The 24,139-nt window shown below is 34.0% G+C and overlaps 1 protein-coding gene across 1 annotated transcript in view; it reads right to left on the reverse strand.

Annotated features, from left to right (window-relative positions):
• Positions 1-3,967: 3,967 nt before the first annotated feature.
• The window catches only part of CDH18 (cadherin 18), a 612,477-nt gene continuing 592,305 nt past the window's right edge, over positions 3,968-24,139 (reverse strand). Inside the window, exons 11-12 of the mRNA XM_079918320.1 lie at positions 13,222-13,473; positions 3,968-4,705 (exon numbers count right to left, since the gene is read on the reverse strand). Of these exons, the coding sequence (XP_079774446.1) occupies positions 4,215-4,705; positions 13,222-13,473 (743 nt within the window). The 3' untranslated portion in view covers positions 3,968-4,214. The remainder of the gene's footprint in view (positions 4,706-13,221; positions 13,474-24,139) is intronic.

The following is a 24,139-nucleotide window of genomic DNA, read 5'->3' on the forward strand; positions in this document are numbered from 1 at the left end:
AGTGGTTTTGTTTCCTTCAGATAATATGTGATTTGCCTTTAATCCTAAAGGGTAAAAAAAAAGAGAGGATTTGAGTCACATATCTACCAAGGACGGTTCTGAGATTTGTTCTATTCTTGAAATTGAAAGGCAAGTAAATTAATTGAATGTAACCATACCTTGAAGCTAAGTACAATTTGAGTTTGAAAAATGGTACTCTTGCCTCTTTCCAGAATGATCAGCTTTAGAGTTCTGCTTTGTTGAATAGCTGATCAAGCACTGCCCATACTAAAAAGCAGATGAAGCTTTTACCAAAAAATATTGGATCTATGCATGTTCCAGTGTACCTATTGGATCTATGCATGTTCCAGTGTTCCAGTGTACCTGGAACTTCTTGATGGCTGCTGACATGAATGAGTCTACCTGAATTTCTGTGTTTTCCCTATATATTCAGCTAAACCAAAAGGACAATGAATCAAAGTTATGGATGTAGGTTTGTAGGAACAAATAAAACAATGACTAATCGTTTATGTAAGGTTTCAACATTGCTGAAAATGGTGTACTTAGTACATTGTCCTTCTTTGACCCAGACTTCTGACTACATTGCAGTACACTAAGAATCTAAGTCAAATCACTTTTTAGTATTTAATAGCCACACTGAGTTCATTAAATCATCGTTTCTAAAATTTTGATTTATTATTAATATTTTTTTCTGCTCTGTGAAACCAGCTTCAATCATGGACAGCACTGAAAGTTAGGCTGAGGCTAGACACAAAATAAAAGCCAAAAAGAATGTTCGTTAATTTCTTGCCGAATCTTCCATATGCTGGGTACTTAAATTTTGTATGCATCACATATTTGGATCATATCAATATCTAAGTCACTATTTTGAATATTTTTTACTCTCTAAATATTCTTCAAGAAGACATATGTGTGTGTGTATGTGTGTGTATGGGTGTGTGGTTACATGAATGCCATTTCTCAGAATATTTTCCTTCTTATACCTGGTTATGGGAAAGTCATAACTTTGCATAGAGCCTTATCTTAGGGATAATTTCCTCTTCAATTTCCCCTTCAAATCTGTGTATGTACAGATTTATCATAGAAAGAATTTATGATGATAGGTCTTTAGTAATTTCTGCAAGACCTACGTCTGTACAAAAGTTATTTGGAATTTATAAATTCTATTAAGAAAGCCATTGGGTAAAAAAGTTATAACTGTTTGTATTTCCTCTAATTTAGCAGCTACCACATTGTATAAGGTCCGTCTGTGGAAAATTCTTCTCTTGGAAATAAGTAAATTGATTTCAAAGTTATATTTTTTCTGTAAATATCAACCAAGGCTTACAAAATGTGCTGAGACACATTAGCGATTCCATAGTGGAATCCATATGGAATCACATATTCCATAGCTGATTATCTGTGGCTAGAGAGGGTTCAGAGTATGTGCAAACTCTTTACCCACTAAACTCTTTGAGAATTAGCTTTTCACACTGATAAACTGAAGTTTTTAAAGCAAGGTATTGAATGTTCAATGACTTCAGTCCATTGGCAGAACATTTATATATCATTATTGGTTTTTTGACCCAAAGTAGCACATTAAAAAATATGAGACCCAGTCCATACTTATAATAATGATATAATTGCCTCATTTCAGAATTTATATAAAAATAATATTTGGAATGCTTTCCTTAACAAAATTCTCAAATAAATCAATATAGGAACATATTATTTCAATACTACAGAAGCTCCATTTTGCTTCTATATGAGATTTAATATCAGGGGCTTAGAAGCAATCCATTATCATTAAAATGTGTAATTAAAATCAGATGGATCTGGGGTGTTTTTTCCACAAAATCAGGGAAATGTTTCCGTACTCAAAACCATGCAGAGGACCTTGGCTTTTATGTTTAAGTGGTTTGTACATGTATTCTCCTCTTTCAAGCCTTTACTTGTGAAGTTGCCAGATGAATATTAAAACAAAACAAAACAAAAGCTGTGAATAGTTTATCAAAAATCTAAATCGAAAAACCTACGGGACATCCAAAACCTGGTTTTCCTGGTCCTCTTTGCATAAGAAAGTCAAAGCACCAGCATCCACAGTCATTCTTCAAATGTGGATCCTTCTGTCAGGGTGAATGTAGCCCAGCATTTGCATAATCAGAGTATGGGTCTCTAGAGGTTGTTCCCCAAAGCCCCTGTCTCTTTTGATTTAGCTTTATACTGGACTGCATACTATTATGATATAAAAAATGATAAAGCAGCATCTGGAAAGCTAAAATGTTGTTATAAACTTAAATTACATTTTATTCCTCAGGCTTCAAACACAAATTGAGAAATATTCAAATTAAATTTACTTACTTCCCATACCTCAAAATTGAAAAATAATAGCACAGGGCAGTTGTGAACAGAGGCAAAATTCAAAATTTTGCACATCAGTAGAATCAGACAGAAAATGGCATATAACTTTTGAAGACTCTATAATATATTTAAAGAGCAAAGGCAAAACTTCCCCTTAAAATAAATCTTAATTTGAGGGTTTCAAAATTACAATTAATCTAAAATACATAAATGTGGTCATTTTTGGAGACTAGGATCATTATGCTATGAATTTTTATTTCACGACCAATATCAACAACAGAAAACTGTTATCTAAGCAATTTAGGGGGAAAATCCCAAGAAATTCTGAAAAAAAAATTAGCCTATTTGGGAAAATGTCAAAAGAATTAAACTTTCACATTATATTTCCAGTTAGCAGTTAATTCACTGTTGAAGGTTTCATGAAATTATCCCATGGTAATATAGTATTTTATTCAAAATATATGTAACTCTATAATTATGAACTAATGGAATTAGAAAATGATAGTGTCTGCCAGCCTTTACATAACAGAACACGTTGCAGTTGGCAAAACATTTTTACAGATGATTATTGATCTTCACATAACCCTGTAAGTTAAGCAGGGAAATCTTTGCCATCTCTATTTTGTAGTTTGGGACTCTGACTTTAAGAGACGTGTCTGAGAATAATAAGTGGGAACCTCCTATTTTTTTGCTCCAAGCCCTACACATTTTCTGTGGGTCTCAAACATGAAGGGCTAATCAATCAGTGAGATGGGGAAAGTCTGAGCTTCTGTGAGGAATAAAGACAAGTCAATCATAAGTTTACGAAGTTTATGTAAGTTGGAGGATAGTCTTTTCAGACTACATAGTTATCATATGAGGTTCATTGTTTTTTAAATGACTGCCATGTTAAAAATAAGCAAATTAGACAAGTATAAACCAATCATCAAATATTTGACAACCAATTTTAGGTACAGGAATAATCAGAATTGCTGACGTAAATGCACTAAAACAAATGGGGGAAAAAAAGTATAGATTTCCTCAATGTTTTGTACAGGATAAGGTTTGTAGGTTTTTTTGTATTTTTTTAAATTAAATCTTTCCCTGACATAGATGATCTGAGTATATCTTAAAACATTCATTCTATCCACTTAAAAAAGGGGGTTCTCCTGTTAAAATAAAGGGGGACAGGCAGGACAGAGACAGTAGTCTCCGTGATTCAGAGCAGTGCACAACTGGTGCACAGAAGTTGCATACATCATAGTGCAAGCAGCAAATCCCCATGCTCCATCAATTTCATATGGAGAAAAGAAGTGGGGAGGGCAAAGGAAAATGATACATACAAGTCCATGACAGAGTGGCCTGGTATATTGGAAATATCTCGTGTCATTTCAACACGAGACAAAGCTAATGAGATGTGTCACAAAAACAGGGTGTGGGTCTCAAGAGTCCACCAGAAATAGTGGAAAAAGAGGTTGTGACTAACTTCACCAGTTTCATTTTACAGTGTACCACCCCTAGAAATCAGTCATAAGTGATTTGGAAACTTTTTGTTCAGTTTTCCTTTTGAAAAGAAATCACAAAATATTGAAACAAATATCATTGTTTGGCTTAATTCAGGAATTCTTCATTAAACAGTACACAGACTTTATTGAGCAATTGAAAATATACACAAGGAACAATAGCTTTTTCTCTGTATTTTTTTTTTTTTAATTTGACTTTCTTCCGATTAAATAACCCAGTTTCGATCATGAAAAGGGCACTTGTTTCTACAGTAGCTGTGCTCTGCTTGCTTAGTTCCTAATACTGTTTCCAAGCTTCTTCCTTGCCATTGCTGAGGTTATATCTCCACTTGCTCAGGAAGCGAATTCTAGAAGGTTGCAAGAATTGACCCCCTAAGTTGTTCTTTCAGATTCTATTTCTCCATAGAGTTCAGCTAACTTTTTAAACTCGGGTCCCCAGTCTCCAAGGTACTGATAATCCTGGTCTGATTGTGTGGTTGCTGAATCCAGCGAGCTGATGGACCCAGCTTCTGATCTCTGACCCTCATAGGCGTAAGTCTGCAGAGAGTCATAAGGCGGGACGCTGGGGTCTAGGTCGGCTTCAGCCAGTCTTTGCTTAATAAACTCCTGAACATCTATACTTTCCAGGGTGGAAAACGTCTGGTGCCTGGGGGTGAGTTTCATTTCCGGTCTGATATCTCTCCGGTGCTTGAGCTCCTCGGCAGCAGACGGATTCCTCAAGGCTGTGATGTCAAAGGCCTCGGTGTCTTCCTCGCCGCCCCCCTCGTCATCATAGGTGACCACGTTCTCCCGCACGTCCTCCTCTGAAATGATCAGGGGCTCTTTTTTGCTGCGTCTCAGGGTGATGAAAAGTACTACAATTGCTAAGGAAAAATGGAAAGAGGATGAAGGGTTAGAAAAAGAAGAAGGACATTCTTGGAGATTGGACATCAGCAATTCCCAGCCACTATCATCAGCTACATTCCATTTAGGCTTACGTTGTAACACAGCCCTGATCTCTGCACTCTGTGAATACCACCACAAGAGATTTTAACATCTTGAAGAATGTAGAAAATGACTATCTATCTCTACAAAACATTGGGAATCGCTGATCTTCTGGAGAACTCTGTGATATTCTCATTTGCCAGGCTATGGCTTCAGGATTCGTGACCAGTGATGAAGTCTAATCGTTCAGTCAGGGAAACAGATGATGGAAAAGCAATATGAAATTTTGACTGGAAAAATAATTCTGTGTGGGAGTCAATCTATAGATACTTATCCTTCTAAGGAGTACACTAAAGGCAGGATATTTTAAGTTTTTGTAAAATAGGAAGAAGGAGACCCTATAATTAACTCTTTCCTTTTGATGCTTTGTAGAAAATCAAAGCAGGAATATTTTACATGGTACACCTTGTTTGTTCATTATCCTTTAGAATAATATTATCAGGCATTAATTATCGCACTTATCTATCAAGCTGCAAAAGATGTTATTTTTTTTAAATTAATTTATTTATTTTTGCTGTGTTGGGTCTTCGTTTCTGTGCAAGGGCTCTCCCTAGTTGTGGCAAACGGGGACCATTCTTCATCGCGGTGCGCGGACCTCTCACTATCGAGGCCTCTCTTGTTGCGGAGCACAGGCTCCAGAAGTGCAGGCTCATTAGTTGTGGCTCACGGGCCTAGTTGCTCCGTGGCATGTGGGATCCTTCCAGACCAGGGCTCAAACCCGTGTCCCCTGCATTAGCAGGCAGACTCTCAACCACTGTTCCACCAGGGAAGCCCCCAATATGTTATTTTATTTGTACATAATTTAGGTTTCATAGGAATTTTTTTGTTTACACAATGCTCTTTACATAACTTTTTAACTTAATCCTCAAAGCAGAGCTGGGGATTTCCTCATTTTTAAAATGAGGAAACTGAGACTCAGGAGAGATTACATGAGTAAATACCATGTAACTGTAAGACCACACAAATGGCAGGTGGAAAACCTTGGGCTGTAGTTTATGACTTTTCACACCAAAGATGATGATGTTTCCATTACCATATTAAACTTCATTATTTTAAAAATATAGAACAAGGAACTGAGTGACCTGTTGGCCGTGTGTCTTAGGGCAACTTAGCCAAAAGCAGTGAATAGGTTCTTATTATCAATAATGTTGTAGCCGTTGAATAAATTAATAGAAATAGGTCTTGGGTATTTTGCGTTGGTGGTTTTTCAATAGTTTCAGATTACTCTATTTGATGGTATTAAACCATTACTAAATAGAAAGATATTTCTACTTTATGTCATTAGGCCCAATACCCTTTACTTCATCTCTACAGACTGTTTGCTTCTTGGTTAGCTGATAATTTAGGCTTTATGATAACAATTATAAGGTTCACTAGTATTTAAAACATTCCTTATAATATAATAATCAGAGAGGTATATTCAAATGGAATGTAGGGTTGTTAGATTTAGCAAATAATGCAGGACACTTAATTAAATGTAAATTTGATATGAATAACAACAGAAAAAATATATGTATTTATATGTATAATATGAGATGAAACACAACAAAAATACATGTATAATATATGTATTCGTACATATTACATACTATATATAATATGTGTATGTATACACATATATGTGTAATATACAATTAAGTATGTCTCATGCAATGTACAAATATTTTATGAACACATTAAGTATATATATTAGATATTTGTCCCAATATTATGTATAGGACATATTTATGCTATACATATTATAGCATAAGTGTGTATATATATACATCTCAAAAGTATATTATAGCTTATACATATATATAGCTTAAGTGTGTCCCATGTAATATATCTGTAGGTGTATGTGTATACATACACACACACAGAAATTCCTACAGATATATAAGTTTTATACAAAACTCACATTTCTATACTGTATTTTGTCTATTTATTTATGTCTGTAAACTGTATTTTACCTGGAAATACTGATTATGTGTAAGCTTTAACAAATGGTCAGAAAGCAAGCAAACACCGGGTTACCTGTTCTCTGATAAAGAACATACCTGACACTTTCGAATCCACCCTTTTACCCTTCCCCTCTAAAAAATAACTTCTTTTTCTTTTATTGTTTCCTTGCTTCTCTTTATAGTTTAACCCCTTTTTATGTATACCCATAAACAATACAGATAAGCTTTGCCTGTATTTGAACTAGATATCATAGTGTATATGTGATTTTAAGACTTGAAAATGTAGAGAGAAAGAGGAATAGATATTCAAGCCAGAAGTGGAAAGGATAATTATGAGAGGGAAATCTACCATATGTGGAAAGAGGTGGTCACAGTGTACTGGGAAGAAGCTAATTTTGCATACAAGAGGCAAGTGGGAACCTGTGGGAATAAAGAAAAAAGAGACAAAACATCTTTAGGGAGGGTCAGGGAATCATCTGGAAAAGTATGGAATAAGAGGATACTGCCTAAGTAATGGGGAAATGCAATAGGGAGATTATAGTAGACATGGGGAATTAGTGAGTCACTGTGTTGGAAAGGGAGTGATTACAGAAAAAGCAGAAAATGAAATGCTGATGCTGCATGTGGCTCTGCTTCATAAAGGCTCTGCTACAGAATACAGTAGTTTCCCATTCACGTTGCTTATACTTTCTTTTTGGGAAAAAGAAACAAACAAACAACAACAAAGAAACATTTCACTGAATGCCATCAATATGCATTTAATACCTCACTGTTTATTTTAGTGTAAATCCAGCCTACAGCTTTCTAATTCAGTGGCCCAAGCAGTATCCTCAAATAATGCACTCCATTCTACCCAGAGGTTTATATTTATCATCCACTATATACTTCTGCTCATCTTTATGATTAACTGAGGAGGCTGTTCTAGATCAAAACATCTATTTCTACAGACTGCCTAATTTATTATAGTAAAATTTCTTACTTTTGTCAATAAATTATTTTCCTTATGTTGAAATGGTTGGTAGTTAATGCCAAGGGACTTTATGTGCATGTATAACAGGAAGAATGTGCTCAATACTATTATCGAAGTATGGAGGTAATTTATGTCCTTCACCAATATCAGTATCATATTTGCCTAATGAAACATAGTGGATTATGCTGGGTTTATTATTATGATAGCTTTTATTTGTTTATTTCCCCGAATTTAAGAAAATGTTCCTGATATATGTGTGTTGATTCAAAATATAGATACTAGGTAAGTTTGAATTTAGAGTTTTACATCTTTCTCTTTTTCTAGACAAAGAGAGTTACTTGTCAGTGACAAATGATTCCTAGATTTGTTACATAACTATTTATTATAAAGATCAATTTATAAATAGCCGTACAATCTGGGACACTTTTTAAGGGTGGAAGGGGATTTTGTTTATAATTACATCAGGACATCAGGACAAATACAGACATATGGTCCCTTTAGTCAAAGGCAAATTCAAATCAATTCAGAGAAGAATGTGGAAGCATGAATGAGAAGGTACACTCCTAATGAATTTCTTTACAATCATGTTTGTTCAGTAGAGGTTTCTGGAGCGAATGGCACACAGCAGATACTCTGTAAACAATTCTTATGTGGATGAACAAAAGAATAATCTCTGTGAGAGTGATAATGTGGCACTGGGTTAAGTGAATCTTCATAGTAATAGTCTCACTAGGAAATAGTAATAGTCTCACTAGGAAAATAATTTTTAAATATTTTTAAAAATCAACTTACTGCTCCTAATAATACCAAACACCTAATTTTGCTTGAGAATAATTTTAAAGTTTGAAAAACAAATTAAATGTTTCCCCCAAAATCCCAAGGCCAAATTTATTTGAAGAGAATAAATGAAGATAATAATCATACATATAAATTTGAGAATTAAATCCCTATTTACGAACTGGCAGGCAAATAAGCATATTCAAATGAGTCTCCCACAGTATATCAAACCATACATGTATAACAGGGTAGTACTTCTTTCAGTGGTTCATCTGGGAAAATATAATATGATAGAGCCATGGTGTTATTAAAAAAAAAAGAGAGAGAGAGAGAGAGAGGGGTACAGAGCTTGTCTTTTGTTCAAAATTATATTATAAATGATTTCTGGTATTTTCAAGTTTGATTACATAGTCTGGAATAAAATGAATTAATTGTAGTATTTTTGAGATGTCTTTATTCTAATGAATATTTTATTCTTGGTTAGTATATGTGTTTTTCTTCTCTTTAAGTCTGGCCAGGATTTTAAACCCAAGTGCTTCTTTTTATATAAGAAAATTATAATGAATTTATTGTGTCAGTAATTTATTCTATTCATAAAGGAATTCAAATTTGTGGAAACAGTTTTCTCTTTGTTTTCTCCTATATTATATTTACTTACTTATATTATCATTCCAGTGCTTAGAGTACTAAGGGGCTTTGAGTTTTCATAACTGAAACTGACATACAACTTGCATTTGAATACATTATGTACTGACTCCTAACATACTCCCCCAAACTACTTTTCATAGCAGATTTGTTTACCCCTACATATCACTTGATTCTTTTTTCATACCATCATATGTGAGTACTAAACTTGGTAGAATGAGGTGGCCCAAGTCAGGGAGATGATTCTGATTAGCTTCTGTAGCCATAATTGGTAATGACATTTCTCATTGAAACAATTTTTCAAACTCAGGGGAGCCCACAAGGTCATTTAAAATAGCTTTCATGGCAAGCAGGTTGGCAGTTATCTTCTCATCAATTCCACCTCCTCTCCTAGTTCCTCACTCTCCTCCCACCACACCCACCTTGATCCCCATTTATGATGAAATTTACATCCAAGAATAGGAGCAAACTATGTGGTGGATTCATCTAGGTCAGCAGATCATATGTGATGCATGGACTACAAAGGTAGCCTTCCAGAGGTCTGATGCAGATCCTGATTCAATCATCTCTTGCACTGGTTCACTCTACCAACAGTTCCGGTCCCTCTGACAAGTAATAGGGTGGGTTGGGAAAGAAATGTCAGATCCCTGGGAGGGAAAGAGGACTCTGACAATCCCCTACTCTGGCACCAAACTGATTGCATCATGATGGCTCACTCTAAATTCTTTTCTATCCATTCCTTGAAATGGATCTGAAAAGGTAATCCTGACAAAACATAACTCAACTCACAATGTTTACATTTACCATTTAAAGTTAGGCCCTTTGGTTTTCAAGCACCCCATCTTCTGGTAATCAATATATACATAGATGGAGTCTGACCAAACTGTAAAATGTTGAATCATATTTAACCTATAATAAAACATAAATAAGCACCACAGAAGTTTGCAGATGACTCTAAGTTCATTCTAGTTGAAACTTTATTTTCATAGATTCAGAAATAGAAGAAAGAGACTTCATGGGTCCTGAAATCACACAGTTAATTAGTGGCAAAACTGGGGCTGAGTTTCCACAATCACAGTCATGTTCACAAACAGCTACTAAGTAAAACATTTTTCAGTATTAAAAGATTAACTTAACTTCATGATTTATTTAGCTGTTGAGGTTGAATGCTATTTCAGAATTACAAGTTCTAAAAGTATTGCTACCTCTGATGTTGTTGATATTTTCCTTGAAACCTATGAGCTCACACATTAACCAACAATATTTCAAAACTGCAGATGACTCCATCCAAGTCTGTGGGTCAGATATTTTCTGAATAACGATATAAACCCTTAAAATGCCATGAAAAATATAAATTACATTATAAATAGTGATTGTTTAAATCTAAGCTTAAGAAATTCTGCAACCTTTGGATAAAACTGTAAAGACACATTTGAGTTTCAATAAAAATTGAAAGAGCAAACATATCAAATAGAAATTTTGTTTCATTAGCCCTGAGGTACAGCATAAAATATAGAAATGTTCTCTTATTTACCCCAAAGGGAAAAGATTTTCATAAAGTCAATTAAAGGGATGTATTGTTTCATGAAATAATAAAATGTTATTTTATATAGTACACCTGAATGTACCTTATATTGACATCTTTCAATTTTAAAGATTTTTAATGTTAGTATGCAAAAATAATTTTATGATGATAAATGAAAACAAAAGCCAAAGGTAACATGCCTCCACCAGTTGAAATATCTTTCAGAATAAGGCCTCTGGAGGAACTTATAGTAATGTCAGAGTGTTTGTTTTTGTTTTAATGGAAGTAAAATTGACTTATGAAAGGTCACTGAGTTCTATTCTTTTCAGTTTCAGTTAGGAACCCTAGAGGGTTCAATATTTATAGTTGTTTATTCTTCGGGGTTTTGTTCTTGTTTTGTTTTCCTTTTTGGTTTGTGATATTTTGATTTTCAGTTTCAAAGACATAAAAGGTAATTTGTTAATTTCTAAAGAAAATAGCAGTTAAAATATATATAAATAATCAATATATAAATTAATAAAATCAAGAAAGCCTGATTTTCCCAGATACCATCTCTACCACACTTCTGCAAAAGACTGTACTGCAGTGAAATAGTTTTTGTTATGGTGAATCAAACCTCCACACTCCAAGTTGCTAAGTGCAATTGATACTTTTTGCTACTCAATTTATTTAACTTTTGGGCAGCTTTGAACACTGTTGAATGCTCTGTCCTCCTTGATGCACTTACTTTCTTTGTTTCAGGATATTATACCTTACTAATTTTGTTCCTTGTTCTGTGATTTTTCCTTTGCTCTATGCTACCGCATCCTTCTTGATTTAAAGATCACACTGGAGTTTATCACAGCTCAGTCCTAGTCTATCCTCTCTCTCTTTATAGACTCTTGCTGTGGTAACATCAACAAAATGCATTTCTGGTGTCCCCCAACCCAGGGAAGATCAGGGCCCATATTCAGCAAGAGATGAAAAGTCTTCTTTGATACTGTTCTAACTCAGTCTCAAATCCAGTTTATCCAAGATCACTTTTTTTTTTTTTTTAATTTTTGGCTACTTTACTTTTAGCCCTTGGAAACTTGTTCCAAGAAAAGACACCATGTCATAAACATTAAGTAATTGTTCACTGACCTGAAATAATTAACACTGCAGTTTTCACATGGAATCTCAGGTACTTCCAATAAGCATTCAGTAAAGATTTTGGTAAATATTTCCACACTGTGATTTGCAGCCTATTACCCAAGATCACTTTTGATTTCACCTAAGACATCTTGGTACTATCAATCTTTCTTCAGCTCCATTTTAAGTATACTGGTCCAAATTATGCTATATCTGAGTGAGACAAATGTGTCATATTTCTAGTCAGTTTGCCTACCTGCTCTCTTTACCAGCATGAGATCTGTTCTCCACTTCATTCATAATCATCTTTGTTCAACATGCAAATTTTATGATGGGACGCACCTACTTTCAACTTCTCCTCAAACTCCTAGAACAAAGCCCACTATTTTTGCCATTTTACCCCAACCTGCCTCAATCCTGCCTAAACATCCTTTCTACTCAATCTTATTCCGCCTTGATCTCCACTCCTCTGTACGGGTAATTTGTCTTCTAACCCAGGAACAAAACAAAGGATATTCCTTGCAAAAATATCTGTGTCTCAAAGTACATAGTTTGTTTGTTTTCCTTATGTATGCACAGTAGCAAGAAAAGAACAAAAGATAAGGCTCCTAAGAGAAAACTAGAGGGAGAGGACACACTGGAAAATATATATATGTACCCATTTTAAACTATAAAGCAAAAGATTATTTACATCTGCCTTTCCTATAAAAAAATCTGGATTTCCTTTCTTGTTTTGTATAGCAATTCTAAAGAGATTATAGTAATATTAGTTTCAAATGCAGTTGTGATAAGATTCCAACTATTAAAAAGATAACATAAAATTAGAGAAAGTATTTTCTATTAAAATAAAATGTAATGCAAAAAATAATCTAAAAAATGTATTAGTTTTAATTTAATAAAATTTGATATATCTGAGGAAAAAATTATTTTATATTTAATCCTTTAAACTTCAGCTAAGATTGATGATAAACTCATTTTAGACTGATAGAAATTCTACAAGAAATTTATTCCTTTTATTTGGTGGTTAGATTCATTTGCAGAGTAATGTCACCTATGTTCTTTGAAATAAATTGTAAATGCCCTTTCAATAGGAAATTTAGAATATTTAATATCAATTCTTTCTAAAATAGGTCCTTTCCAAAAAGATTTCTCCTATTGTATCCCTTCTTTTAATATTTCAACTCTTTCATCACATTTGAACCAAATTATTTCCAGATTAACTATGGTATTGAGAAAGTTAATTAAAGGAAACAGTCATGTCTTGTTATCACGTAAAGCACTACTAATTCCAAAGTTTTGTCAAAATGACTCTCTCTCTCTCTCTCTCTCTCTCTCTCTCTCTGTCTCTTTTGCTCTCTTTTCTAACGCGCCATTGTAGGGTACACTCAGAATCGTCATCACACATTAAGATTTAGAATGACTTACCTAGGAGAATGACAACACAGAGTAGAATAGCGATTAAGGCTCCTGTACTCAAGCCAGCCGAGGACAGGAGGGCTTCTGCACGGCAGGTCCGCACGCGCCCGTCTCTCTCGCACGCACAAACCCTGATGGTGAGGGTACTGCTGCTGCTGAGAGAGGGGATTCCACCGTCAGAGATCATAATGGGGAGGTAATACACATCCTGAATAGTTCGACTAAATCTCCTCCGCCTTGTCAGAATGCTGGCTGTGTTATCTATGACAGACATAAGCAGAACAACATGGACTTAGTAAAGCCGCCATTAAAGATTCACAGTTCCTTTAATGGATAAAATGGGCATGTGCGATTTCTTTTCCGTTTATGAAATGGATAAAGGAACGTGAAGGGGAGATTATTAACCAGGGACTAAAACTCATTCTCAAATGGAGAAACATATGTGAAAAGTTAATAAGGCCTGGACTGAAGGGGAGGGGAAATAGTGGATGACAGAGGAGGAAGGAAGCGGTAAGCATTTGGGGCATGGGCATAATAGCCAAAGGATTGAAAAGGATACATGGATACCAGACTTCGGGGTGAGCCAGTGGTTCCTACCACAAACCTGGTGACTCTTAATATAAGTGGTAGAAATAGACAGCTATATTTTTAGTGAACTTTGGGTGAGGTTAATGTACAAAAATGTTTAAGAATCATTGGTACAGGTAATGTATTTATGGAGACACCAGATCAATTGATAAACTATTTTAAACTTGTGATTTGAAGCACTCTTGTTATAGTGGGCACACCAAGGGTAAGTTAATAATGAATAAAATAGTTAATTTCATTTTTTATGTGCTTTAAAAATACTATGTACTATAGTAAATGATTGCATGAGGTATTTTGATCAGTCCACACAACCCTATAAGGGAGAGGATGTTAAATTCCTTACATTTTAGGGAAAATCATTTTTATTAGGAATAATAATTTTAAAATAAATAACCTCAGTCCCAGAGGATAAATTGCCTCAAATCACAGAGCTAGTGAATAATCAAGCTATAACCCAAATACATTCTAGAACCCTGCTCAATACCAGGATGTCATACTGCCTCTACTCCATCAGTTCACTTCCAATTGGTATTGATGCCTCAGGTGCACATAGGAAATGTTTATCTTAGCATTGTTAGTCCCCCTTCCGTGACTGTTAGCTAAAGGACCCTTTTGGTGCACACTTGGATGTGCTGCTCAGAACCTCTGCATGAAGTGACTTGTTGCCTGAACTGTAGATTGCGACCTGGCCCAAGGTTACACTTTTCTGGAGCAACACATAGCCAATGACTTATTGCTGCAAGGTTATAAATGTCAAGCCATTTCTGCTGAATGCAGAAAATACTGAAGGGCAAGTTTAGTTCCAGAGCTTTCCCATGGGGTCAGCCATGGACACATTCAAATTGCATGGCAGCTTAATTGCTCACTCTACCTTTCTTTCTTCCACTTCCATTGTGGTCCACAGATGTCGATCATGAGAGCACACTCCAATAAATATCCTGCCCCCTAACTCCAATCCAGAGCCTGCTTCCCTGATCATCCAACCTGTGACTACACATCTGAGTTAATTACTTTTCACTAAAAAGTCAGTAAATCATTAGACAATTACTTTTAGGGATTCTTTTTTTCCTATCAATTTCTCTTATTCTGAAAATTGGAATTTTTAAAATTATGAGTATGTTTATGATAGTCATGATACAATACCCTACAGCTATATTCTCTTGGTTGTACATTGCCAAACTAATGCAATAGAAAGATAATGAATATTTCAAATATTCAATATAACGCAGGTAATAAAACATGAATAATACACATTATATACGTAAATTAAAATTATATACACATATATATGCACATATATATGTATAAGTTGTTGAAGATTTGTTATAGAACATAAATAAATAATCTAATAAGTTATTTAAAATATTTTCTCACCTGGAAGAAGAGAAATTTAAAGAAAAGTGTGTCGATTGCCTACTCTGAAGCAGGTTTCAGAATGATGGAAAAAAAAGAGGAGAAACTGCATCACGTGTGTTTTTAAGAGTATAGCTATCACAGGTACTCTCCTGGAAACCTGACCTTTGAGTAAGCACACCTATCAGGTGTAGGATGTTGCTTCATGATTAATATAAACTTGCATATATGTACAATTCCTTAGCCTAAGGAAAAGGTTTGAACGTGGGCTCATAGGCACAAACACGTTTGAGAATCTTACTGCTGGTCCTCTGAAGAAGAGATGTAAGACACTGGTCCCTGGTCTCAGTAAATATCATAATGTGTGGAATGACATGATAACATGCAGGGGTAGATGGGGACTCTCTTTCATGGCTCTAGCCTCGTGGCCACTTTACATTCTTAATCTGGAAACATGTTCTTTTTCAAGATAATTTTTGGAAATGCAATCAGAAACATGATGAGAAACAAGAAGAAAGCCTGAATATGTTTCTAGTGCATTTTAAGTTCTCAAATAGAAAGCTCTCGCACATGGAGACAGACGATATTCTTTCGCTTTTCCAGCTGAAGGTTTGACTTTTGAAAAGAAAAGAGGATTCAGGAAACAAAGAGCTTCCTACCCAGAAAGGCTTAGCACAGCAGAATAATGAACTCTTGACAAGGGATATTGTGTATCTCCCTGGAACTGCAAAAAATGTACTTGGCAGTAGGCTCACTGAACTTGAACAAGAAAACTTTGAAATAAAATGAAAGAGATAAGAAGATATATATATATATATGTGTACATATATGTATGTATGTACACACACACACACACATAAATATACATATACATATGAGAACAAACTTTGTCTTGCTGAAACTGAAATATTAGGTGACAAGAAGAAAACAAATCTCTAAACTTGAAATATAATGTTTTAAAAATAAAACAAGTATTACAGAAAGTCTTGCATAACTACTTTAAACTGGATAAAAAATTAATATAAATTGAATAAAAGGAAACCATAGCAGGATGTAAAATCTGTGGATGAGAAGAGCTAATTATCAATGTCAAATAAAGGACAATCTCTAATAATGTGTACCCAAGTTTTGTTCTTAATTCTAACTGTCTGTCTTTGGATGAAGACAGAAGATTATAGAACACTTGGAAGCCAAGCTAATATAGCTAATGTATTGGATTAAGATTTAAGGAGATTTTGAACAGCTAGCACAAAGACCTTAAGCTAACAAGACAGGAACTAAAGATATGTGTTAGACAGTACACTTTGAAAAGTATCATATGGGAGAGATTTTGAGTAACATCTATTATTTTCTAATACATATACTATCTGAATGTAGCAATGAGGCAATAGATCTAAAACAGTCTCAGAAGGATTCAATAATGATATGGAATTTTTATGCAGATCTTTATTGAGAAGACGTCATTGGAATACAGTGCATAGATTTGGGTCTACTATCTTAAAAGTGACACTTTAACCCAGTTTAGAAGACCTTGACTGTGATAAAAGCATTAGAAAAGTATGTCATATGAAGAATCTTTGAAAAAAACAGTGTGAAAATTCTACATGTCTTATATGAATTTAGGGGCCTGAAATGACTTAGAAATTTAAAGAAAAATTTGGGAAACTCTGTTAGTAATTAATGTCTTTCTGAATATAATCAATATTTTCCTGACATTCCCAGCAACTATAACTTTGATGCAATATGGAAATAGCCTTGAACATGGTTTAGTCTTTCAAAATAGATGACAATGTATTATTTATTTTGTTGCATATCCCATTTTGTTCAGAAAATTATATGGACAAATATAGGAGGAAGCAGGGAGACTGCCATGCAGATATACAATAGATGAATCATGGAGATATTTACAAATATCATTGTGATGACTGTGAAAGAATTGAAATTTTGAGTCCTTTGAAAAACAATAATAATAACAAAATTTTATTTTTGCAATTATAGGAAGTCCAGGGACTTCATAATTGATAATTTTGGGGGGATCTTTCACACAAAAAATATTACAGTAAAATACAAGTTTGGGTAGATAGATATACTTCCAACTTCTACATTTCTATAGGGACAGAAGGCTACAGAATACAACAGTATAATACAAGTAACACTGTGTTTCTAAAATTCAGATATAATTTTCTTGAACTAGTAGTATGTGCTCCATTATTTCTTTGTTCAATAGTTTGAACGATCTTGAAAGGTTCTAATCTCTGTGCTACTTTCATAAACTGTAGTAGAGTTTAAGTTAAAATAAGGCATACTTTTAAAATACTCCCTTGGGCAAAAACACATCCTACATTAAAGTCCAAAATTACCTTATATCTTGGAAAGTATTAAAACCTAAAAAAAAGTGGCAGCGTAGGAATAAAGACATAGACATAGAGAATGGACTTAAGGACATGGGGTGAGGAGGGGGAAGCTGGGGAGAAGTGAGAGAAGCATGGACATATATACGCTACCAAATGTAAAATAGATAGCTAGTGGGAAGCAGCGGCATAACACAGGGAGATCAGCTTGGTGCTTTGTGACAATCTAGAGGGGTGGGATGGGGAGGGTGGGAGGGAAGCTCAAGAGGGAGGGGATATGGGGATATATGTATATATAGAGCTGATTCACTTTGTTGTACAACAGAAACTAACAGAATTGTGAAGCAATTATACTCCAATAAAGATGTATAAAAAATTTTCATTTACAATAGCATGAAAGAGAATAAAATGTTTAATATATTTAACAAAAGAAGCACAAGCCTTGTATACCCAAAACTACACAACTTCATGGAAATAAATTAAATATCTAAATAAATGAGAAGATATCCCATGTTTATGGGTTGGAAGACTTAATATTGTTAAGATGACAATGTTACCAAAAGTAGATTCAGTGTAGTCCCTATCAAAATTCCAATGGTGTTTTTTGCAGAAATGGAAAAAAACTCATCCTAAATTCAAATGGAAATTCAATGAATCTCAAATAGTCAAAACCATCCTGAAAAAGAAGAACAAAATCAGAGGACTCATGCTTCCGATTTCAAAGCTGACTTCAAAGCTATAGTAATCAAGACCTTGTAGTACTGCAATAAAGACAGACATAGAGACCAGTGGAATAGAATTGAGAAATAAACCGTTATGTTTATGGTTAATTGATTTAAAAAAAAAAATCATGTGTTCTTCAAAACTCTTAAACTATCAGATGCCCATACCCTCCCTGCCATTTCAACAAATTCCTTATTTGATCATGCAGACATAAAGATAAACTTTGTCTCAAGTATAGCCTAGCAGACTATTAAAGTAATATTTCCAAATCTATCACAATAGCAGAAACATTTGAGATCTTCAGATGTAGCTCTGTAATTGGATTAAACTTTTTTTAAAAGCTGAAGAAAAAGCTGGGAGATAGAAACTTAACTTCCACTGAAGAGATAAATATGCATGGCTTCATAGCATTTCATTTTTATCTGGTCTTCCAGCAGCAATAAGATCCATTCATAATTTAACTATCATCAGAGTCCATGCAGGAAACAACGCTCTTTTGCTTTCCTGCAAAGTACCTTTCACATAACAGGTACTTGATAAATAATGATTTGAACTACACTCAGCAGGAGCCTGTCTTCTCTTACAGTTTCCTCATTATATTGACATGTATTAAGAAATTAAAACCAAAATGAACTAATCTATCTTGATCTCCTCATGCTCTCTGCTGAAGGTTGATTCTTTTTCTCCTGTTTCCTCACTTCCCATTCTTTTAATCCTAGAATTACCCTAATTTCAATTTTCAACTGGATTCGGCAAGTTCATTTAAGTTTGTAAACATTCTCCTGGCCTCACTTGTGTTTCTGCCAAACCACAAATGCATGATCCAATATGTTATTATGTTCCTATTTGCACCCTGGAATGTCACCCCTTTGACCACCTGCCACGCTCCTTCTTGATGCTTTTTAAATCCCAGATAAATACAACCATACATTGTCTAAAGACTCTGCTTTCAGATTCATAAACAACGCTGGTAAATAGTTGTAACCATCTTAAGTGACCCCAATAAGTATATAGAGTAACTCTAAGTTCTCAAAGGAGGTTGGTAATTAATGTATTAATATCCATATTTCATCAGATGCCATAGACTAGCTAGCTATTCTAAGCTTATTTTGCCATTTTCTCTTAAGTGCTATTCCTCCACTCACAGCAGGAAAACAGCTTTTTTCTGAAAAGAAGCTACCATCTATTATCAACATATGAAAACCACATTTGAAAACTGCTCAACCTTCTTTGCTATTAATTATGTCTATCTATGTATACAAGACTCTGTGACATAAAAAAAGAACATGAATACGTATGAAACAAAAATATGAATCTTGAAGAATATCAGCAAATCTGCTCATGAAAAACACATATAAATTTGCATAAGAGTGTTAGTTTAGATGAATAGGGTAATAAAGAAGAAAAACAGCTTTTTAAGTAGAAACCCAACCCAAAATCTAAAATAATTCATAAGCATATCACAATAATATAATAATTGCAGAAACTGTAGAAGTACAGAGAACAGCAGTTTACCAAAAAAATAAAAAATAAAGTACATGAATTTCAACAGAAACCCTCTACCCAATATTTATCACATACCTTTAATAAATACTACATTTTTAGTAGGAAATGGATGAGTCAAGTACAATAAATTATGGAGTCATGATATTTATAAACACTGAAGGAAACTCTAAAGATTAATCCTTTAGAGAGACTGAAAAAGCAAATACATATTCCTGCTCTTAAAATTATTTAAAAATCTGTTTTTAAATAAATTTTACCCCCTTAAGGCACAGGGTAGGACTGATGACTCCTGCAGCATTTATGTGATTCCGAGCAAGGAAAGAATTAAGGCAAAAGAGTGTAACCTACATTTTCACAATAGGAAAGCAAAACAAAGTAGCACAGAATGGCCCAATTGGTCATATTTTTATTGCTTAGAATATGTGTCAGCTATTTGTTTTTTTCTGTTTTCCTTTTTTTTTTTTTTTCTGCTGTCACTGTGAGTAAGAATATAAGAAGGTGATAATGTGTGGGCTGACAAACCCATTAGAAAAAAAATACATGAAAGTAAAAAAAAAAAAGTCAACAGAGGTTAAAATCACTAAGGAGAGAATAAATGCATATTTTTCTATCTAAAGCAAAAGACTCACTAAAACACACCACTACATTTGCAAGTCACCCTTTCCCATATTGGTATCATGATGGCTTACAGACTGTTTGCCTTCTCACTAGTCAAGTTTTGAGTCTCTGCCTTCCCATAAAGGATAGTGTGAGTCTATCAAGTATGACTGGGTAAATGCTAGTAAGTGAAGACTGAGACTTGACTGGGAGGAGAAAGGAGATTCGTAGCTGAACAAAAACAACGTGTCTCGTGTCTCAGCCTCATCACTGACAGTAGTGACTTGGGGCACAGGTGCTCCCACGCCCCATAGAGGCTGTTTGAAGCATCATTTGCAACTATATTCTCAGGACAGACTGTGTGTGTGTTATTTTATTTAGGAATGGGAGAGAAAATGCTAAATGGTCTCTTGAAGCCCTGTGGAAAAAACCAGAATTTTAAATGGTTGTAATCTATAGAGACATTAAGCACATTACAATACCAGCTGTGAGTTCTCATTTGAAGGACAAAAATAAATGATGGGAATATCAACTACTAGGAATCTGACAATGCCAAAGAAGTACAAAATAAACGTAAAATTTCTCATGATTTCCAATATGTATCAAACTAAAAAACTGCATTTCACTATCAGTGGACTATGAAATCTGAACGAAAATGCCCCAAAAGACATCTTCTTAACAGCTCATAGTCAAATTTGAAAATATCCCTTATCTTAAAATCAATGCAACATAAACTTAGGTATTCCTTCACCAAACCCAAACAGCCACAAGGAAAATCAGTATTTTCTGACAATGGTTATTAAGTATTTTGTTAAAAATGATAAAACTTATAAATAATAAGAACTTCACTTTTAAAGTAATATTACAAGGAAATAATAAAAAGTAATAAAACCAAGGGAAAAAAACATCTTCAAATTCTGCAACAAGGTGAAAGTGACAGTCTACAGAATCTTCCATTTAATATGATTTAAAATGGTCATTTTTGGTGCAGTTCACTCACTATTTTAAAAAGAATGTTCTATTTGAGCCCATTCATTTTTTTTCTTTTTTAAAATTAATTTTTATTGGAGTATAGTTGCTTTGCAATGTTGTGTTAGTGAACCCATTCATTCTTAACGACTGGAAATGTCTACAGAAGTGGAAAACATGTATCTAAAGAAGATAACCTAGAGACAAATATGAGCAGTAGATATTCTTGATAGCAAATTATCAGTTAAATTACGATAAAGATTTTCAATCTGAAAGGCACATGAAATGTGATTTAGAACACTGAAAATAAAGAGATACAAACATATACATAGTTAAAAATAATCTCTTCTCCTACTAAAATCTGTAAGATTTACAAATGCACTTGACAGTCGGAATTAAGCCTAGGAATTAGTCTGGCAAATCTCCTTGCATCAAATAAAACCTAGTCCCTCAAGAGGCAGCATAAAGATCATGAAGCAGAACAGACTTGTAGATTAATGATGATTTTATATTGGTGGATTAGGATACACTTTTCTATTACAAAATGAATGAACAAAGGTACTGTATGCACAGACCCTCCTGGGGGTAAGCCTAGACTCACAGACTTTATGACATTATGGCTTTAGTTCATTTATTATAGATATTTGATTAAAAAGTTGAAATTATACAATGGATTTCTTTGATGCCAAGATGAAATGTTTACCTATCACAATTTAAAGAGAAGATGGTTGTAGAAAAATCTACATTTTAATCAGAAAACATATCATGCTTTCATTGTTGTTTTAAGGTAATATAATTTTTAAATGCTGTAACTTAAAAATTATCATCTGAATTCCAGTTTTTAATTTTAAATAAAATTGTATTATTACCAGTATATTAGTTAATGATAAAAATAAGGTCATTATCAAAAAACATGTTTACAATATACGTTTTGCTGTATATGTTGTTAAAAAAATAGAAATCTGTCACTTGGCTATTTTCCAAATCAAAATGTTTCTTATTTAATAGGTAAGGGGTCATAACTTTCCAGATAAATATTGAAGACGGTTGCTTAGCAAAAATTTTTCTATCTGCAACAGTTTGGTACTATAGCAAATAAAGAATTAATGGCAGAATATCTTATTTGTTTGGGGGGAGCACAAAATACAGTACAGTGCTTAATATTTAGTGTTTTTAATAGTGAATTAAAATGTTCATGTCTCTGCTCTGCCACATCTCCCTAGCTAGATTCTTAAGACTAATGTTGCATTCTGTCACCTCTATACTGTCTTCATTCCCCACTTCATTGAAAAGTATTCTCTGATCCGCTCTACATGAGGGAATGGACTCTATCCTGTAAAGTCAAATCATGCTCCACTTCTTTTAATTATAGGACTTTTCAGTGATCTCTCTAAAGTAACTCACATTTCACTGCCTTCAATTGCAAGTTACATTTCATTTCATCTTTATTTTCCCAAATAGATGGAGAGTCACTTGAAAGCAGGAGCTATGTGTTTTATTTCCTTGTATCTGGACAGCTTAGATCACTGCCTCATACACAGCAGACAATGCCTTGAAGACTGAATGGAAGGAATAAAACAATGTTAACTTAAGAGCTGACTATAGAATTTCTTTTAGAGGAAAGCATTCTAAGAAAGGAGAATAAGAATGGTGGTGAATAGCAATACAGTGTGAGGCTGGAGAACACACTGGACAGCCCCAAGTAAAATGTCAGGGGAGGGGATAGGGCTGAGTCGTGTGTGTGTGTGTGTGTGTGTGTGTGTGTGTGTGTGTGTGTGTATTTCAGGTGTTTTTTTTTTCATTTTTAATTCAGTACAATAATGAATATATTCTTACTGAAAATATTCAAAGTGCATTTCATAGATGTTTCTTAAGAAATATTATATATCCTATCATATTATCATTATTGCTTTTCTATGAGAATATATGCTACTCAAATCATTATTTCTGTTTGATATTTAATCATATATTGTTTGTTTTATACTGTCTGTACTTTTTCATAAATTTATTTTTATTTTATTTTCATTTGTTCACTATAGCTCCAAATATTTTGTCAATAGAACTTTACTGTAATTGACACATGTTTTTTATATTTTCTGAGGCATTCAGTACTTTAAAATACCCTTCCTTAATTGTCATATGAGTGTCATCTTAAATAGGCAGAGGTGTATTTTATTGTAGTTGTTTCTTTGAAATGTCACTAAAACAAGGTCCATGGACTATTAGCTTGAATCTTGCAAATGAGTACTTCAGCACTGATATTCTCTTTACAATTTAAATTCATTGTCTGGAAATTTGTAAAATGATTTCTTATCTCTCAAGTTAGGGATACTATACATATTTTTGGATCTAAAACCCATATATTCCTTCACTCAAGGTAATTCCTTCAGATATTTCATTATTATTTTTCCATCTATTTATTTATGTAATTCTTAGTTATCTTCATTGTGCCCTTTATAATTTGCAGCACTTTGTGCATGATTTCAACTTCTTTGCATTTTGATCTCTCTTCATAAAAAAAAAAAAAAATGAAATGGTAGTAATTGCTTCCATATCTCCATTTGACAAAAGAGGAAGCTGAAACACACTGAGAGCAGGAACCTGGCTATGGCCTCACACATAATTAGCAGAGGAACCTGGTTTCAGATTCAGGCAACTGGTTTCCTGAATCAAACTCTGAAACATTCTTCTATGTTGCTTCCTTCTCCTTCTTTTTTCCTTTTTTTTCATTTAACAAATTTTTATCTAAACTTTCCTCTGTGTCTGGCACTCTGGTAGCAGTTAGGAATATAGCAGCAAATAAGTCAGACAAAAGTCCCTCTCCTCACAGAGTTTACAGT

Source organism: Stenella coeruleoalba (genome assembly GCF_951394435.1).
Source record: "Stenella coeruleoalba genome assembly, chromosome: 3".
NCBI lineage: Eukaryota > Metazoa > Chordata > Mammalia > Artiodactyla > Delphinidae > Stenella > Stenella coeruleoalba.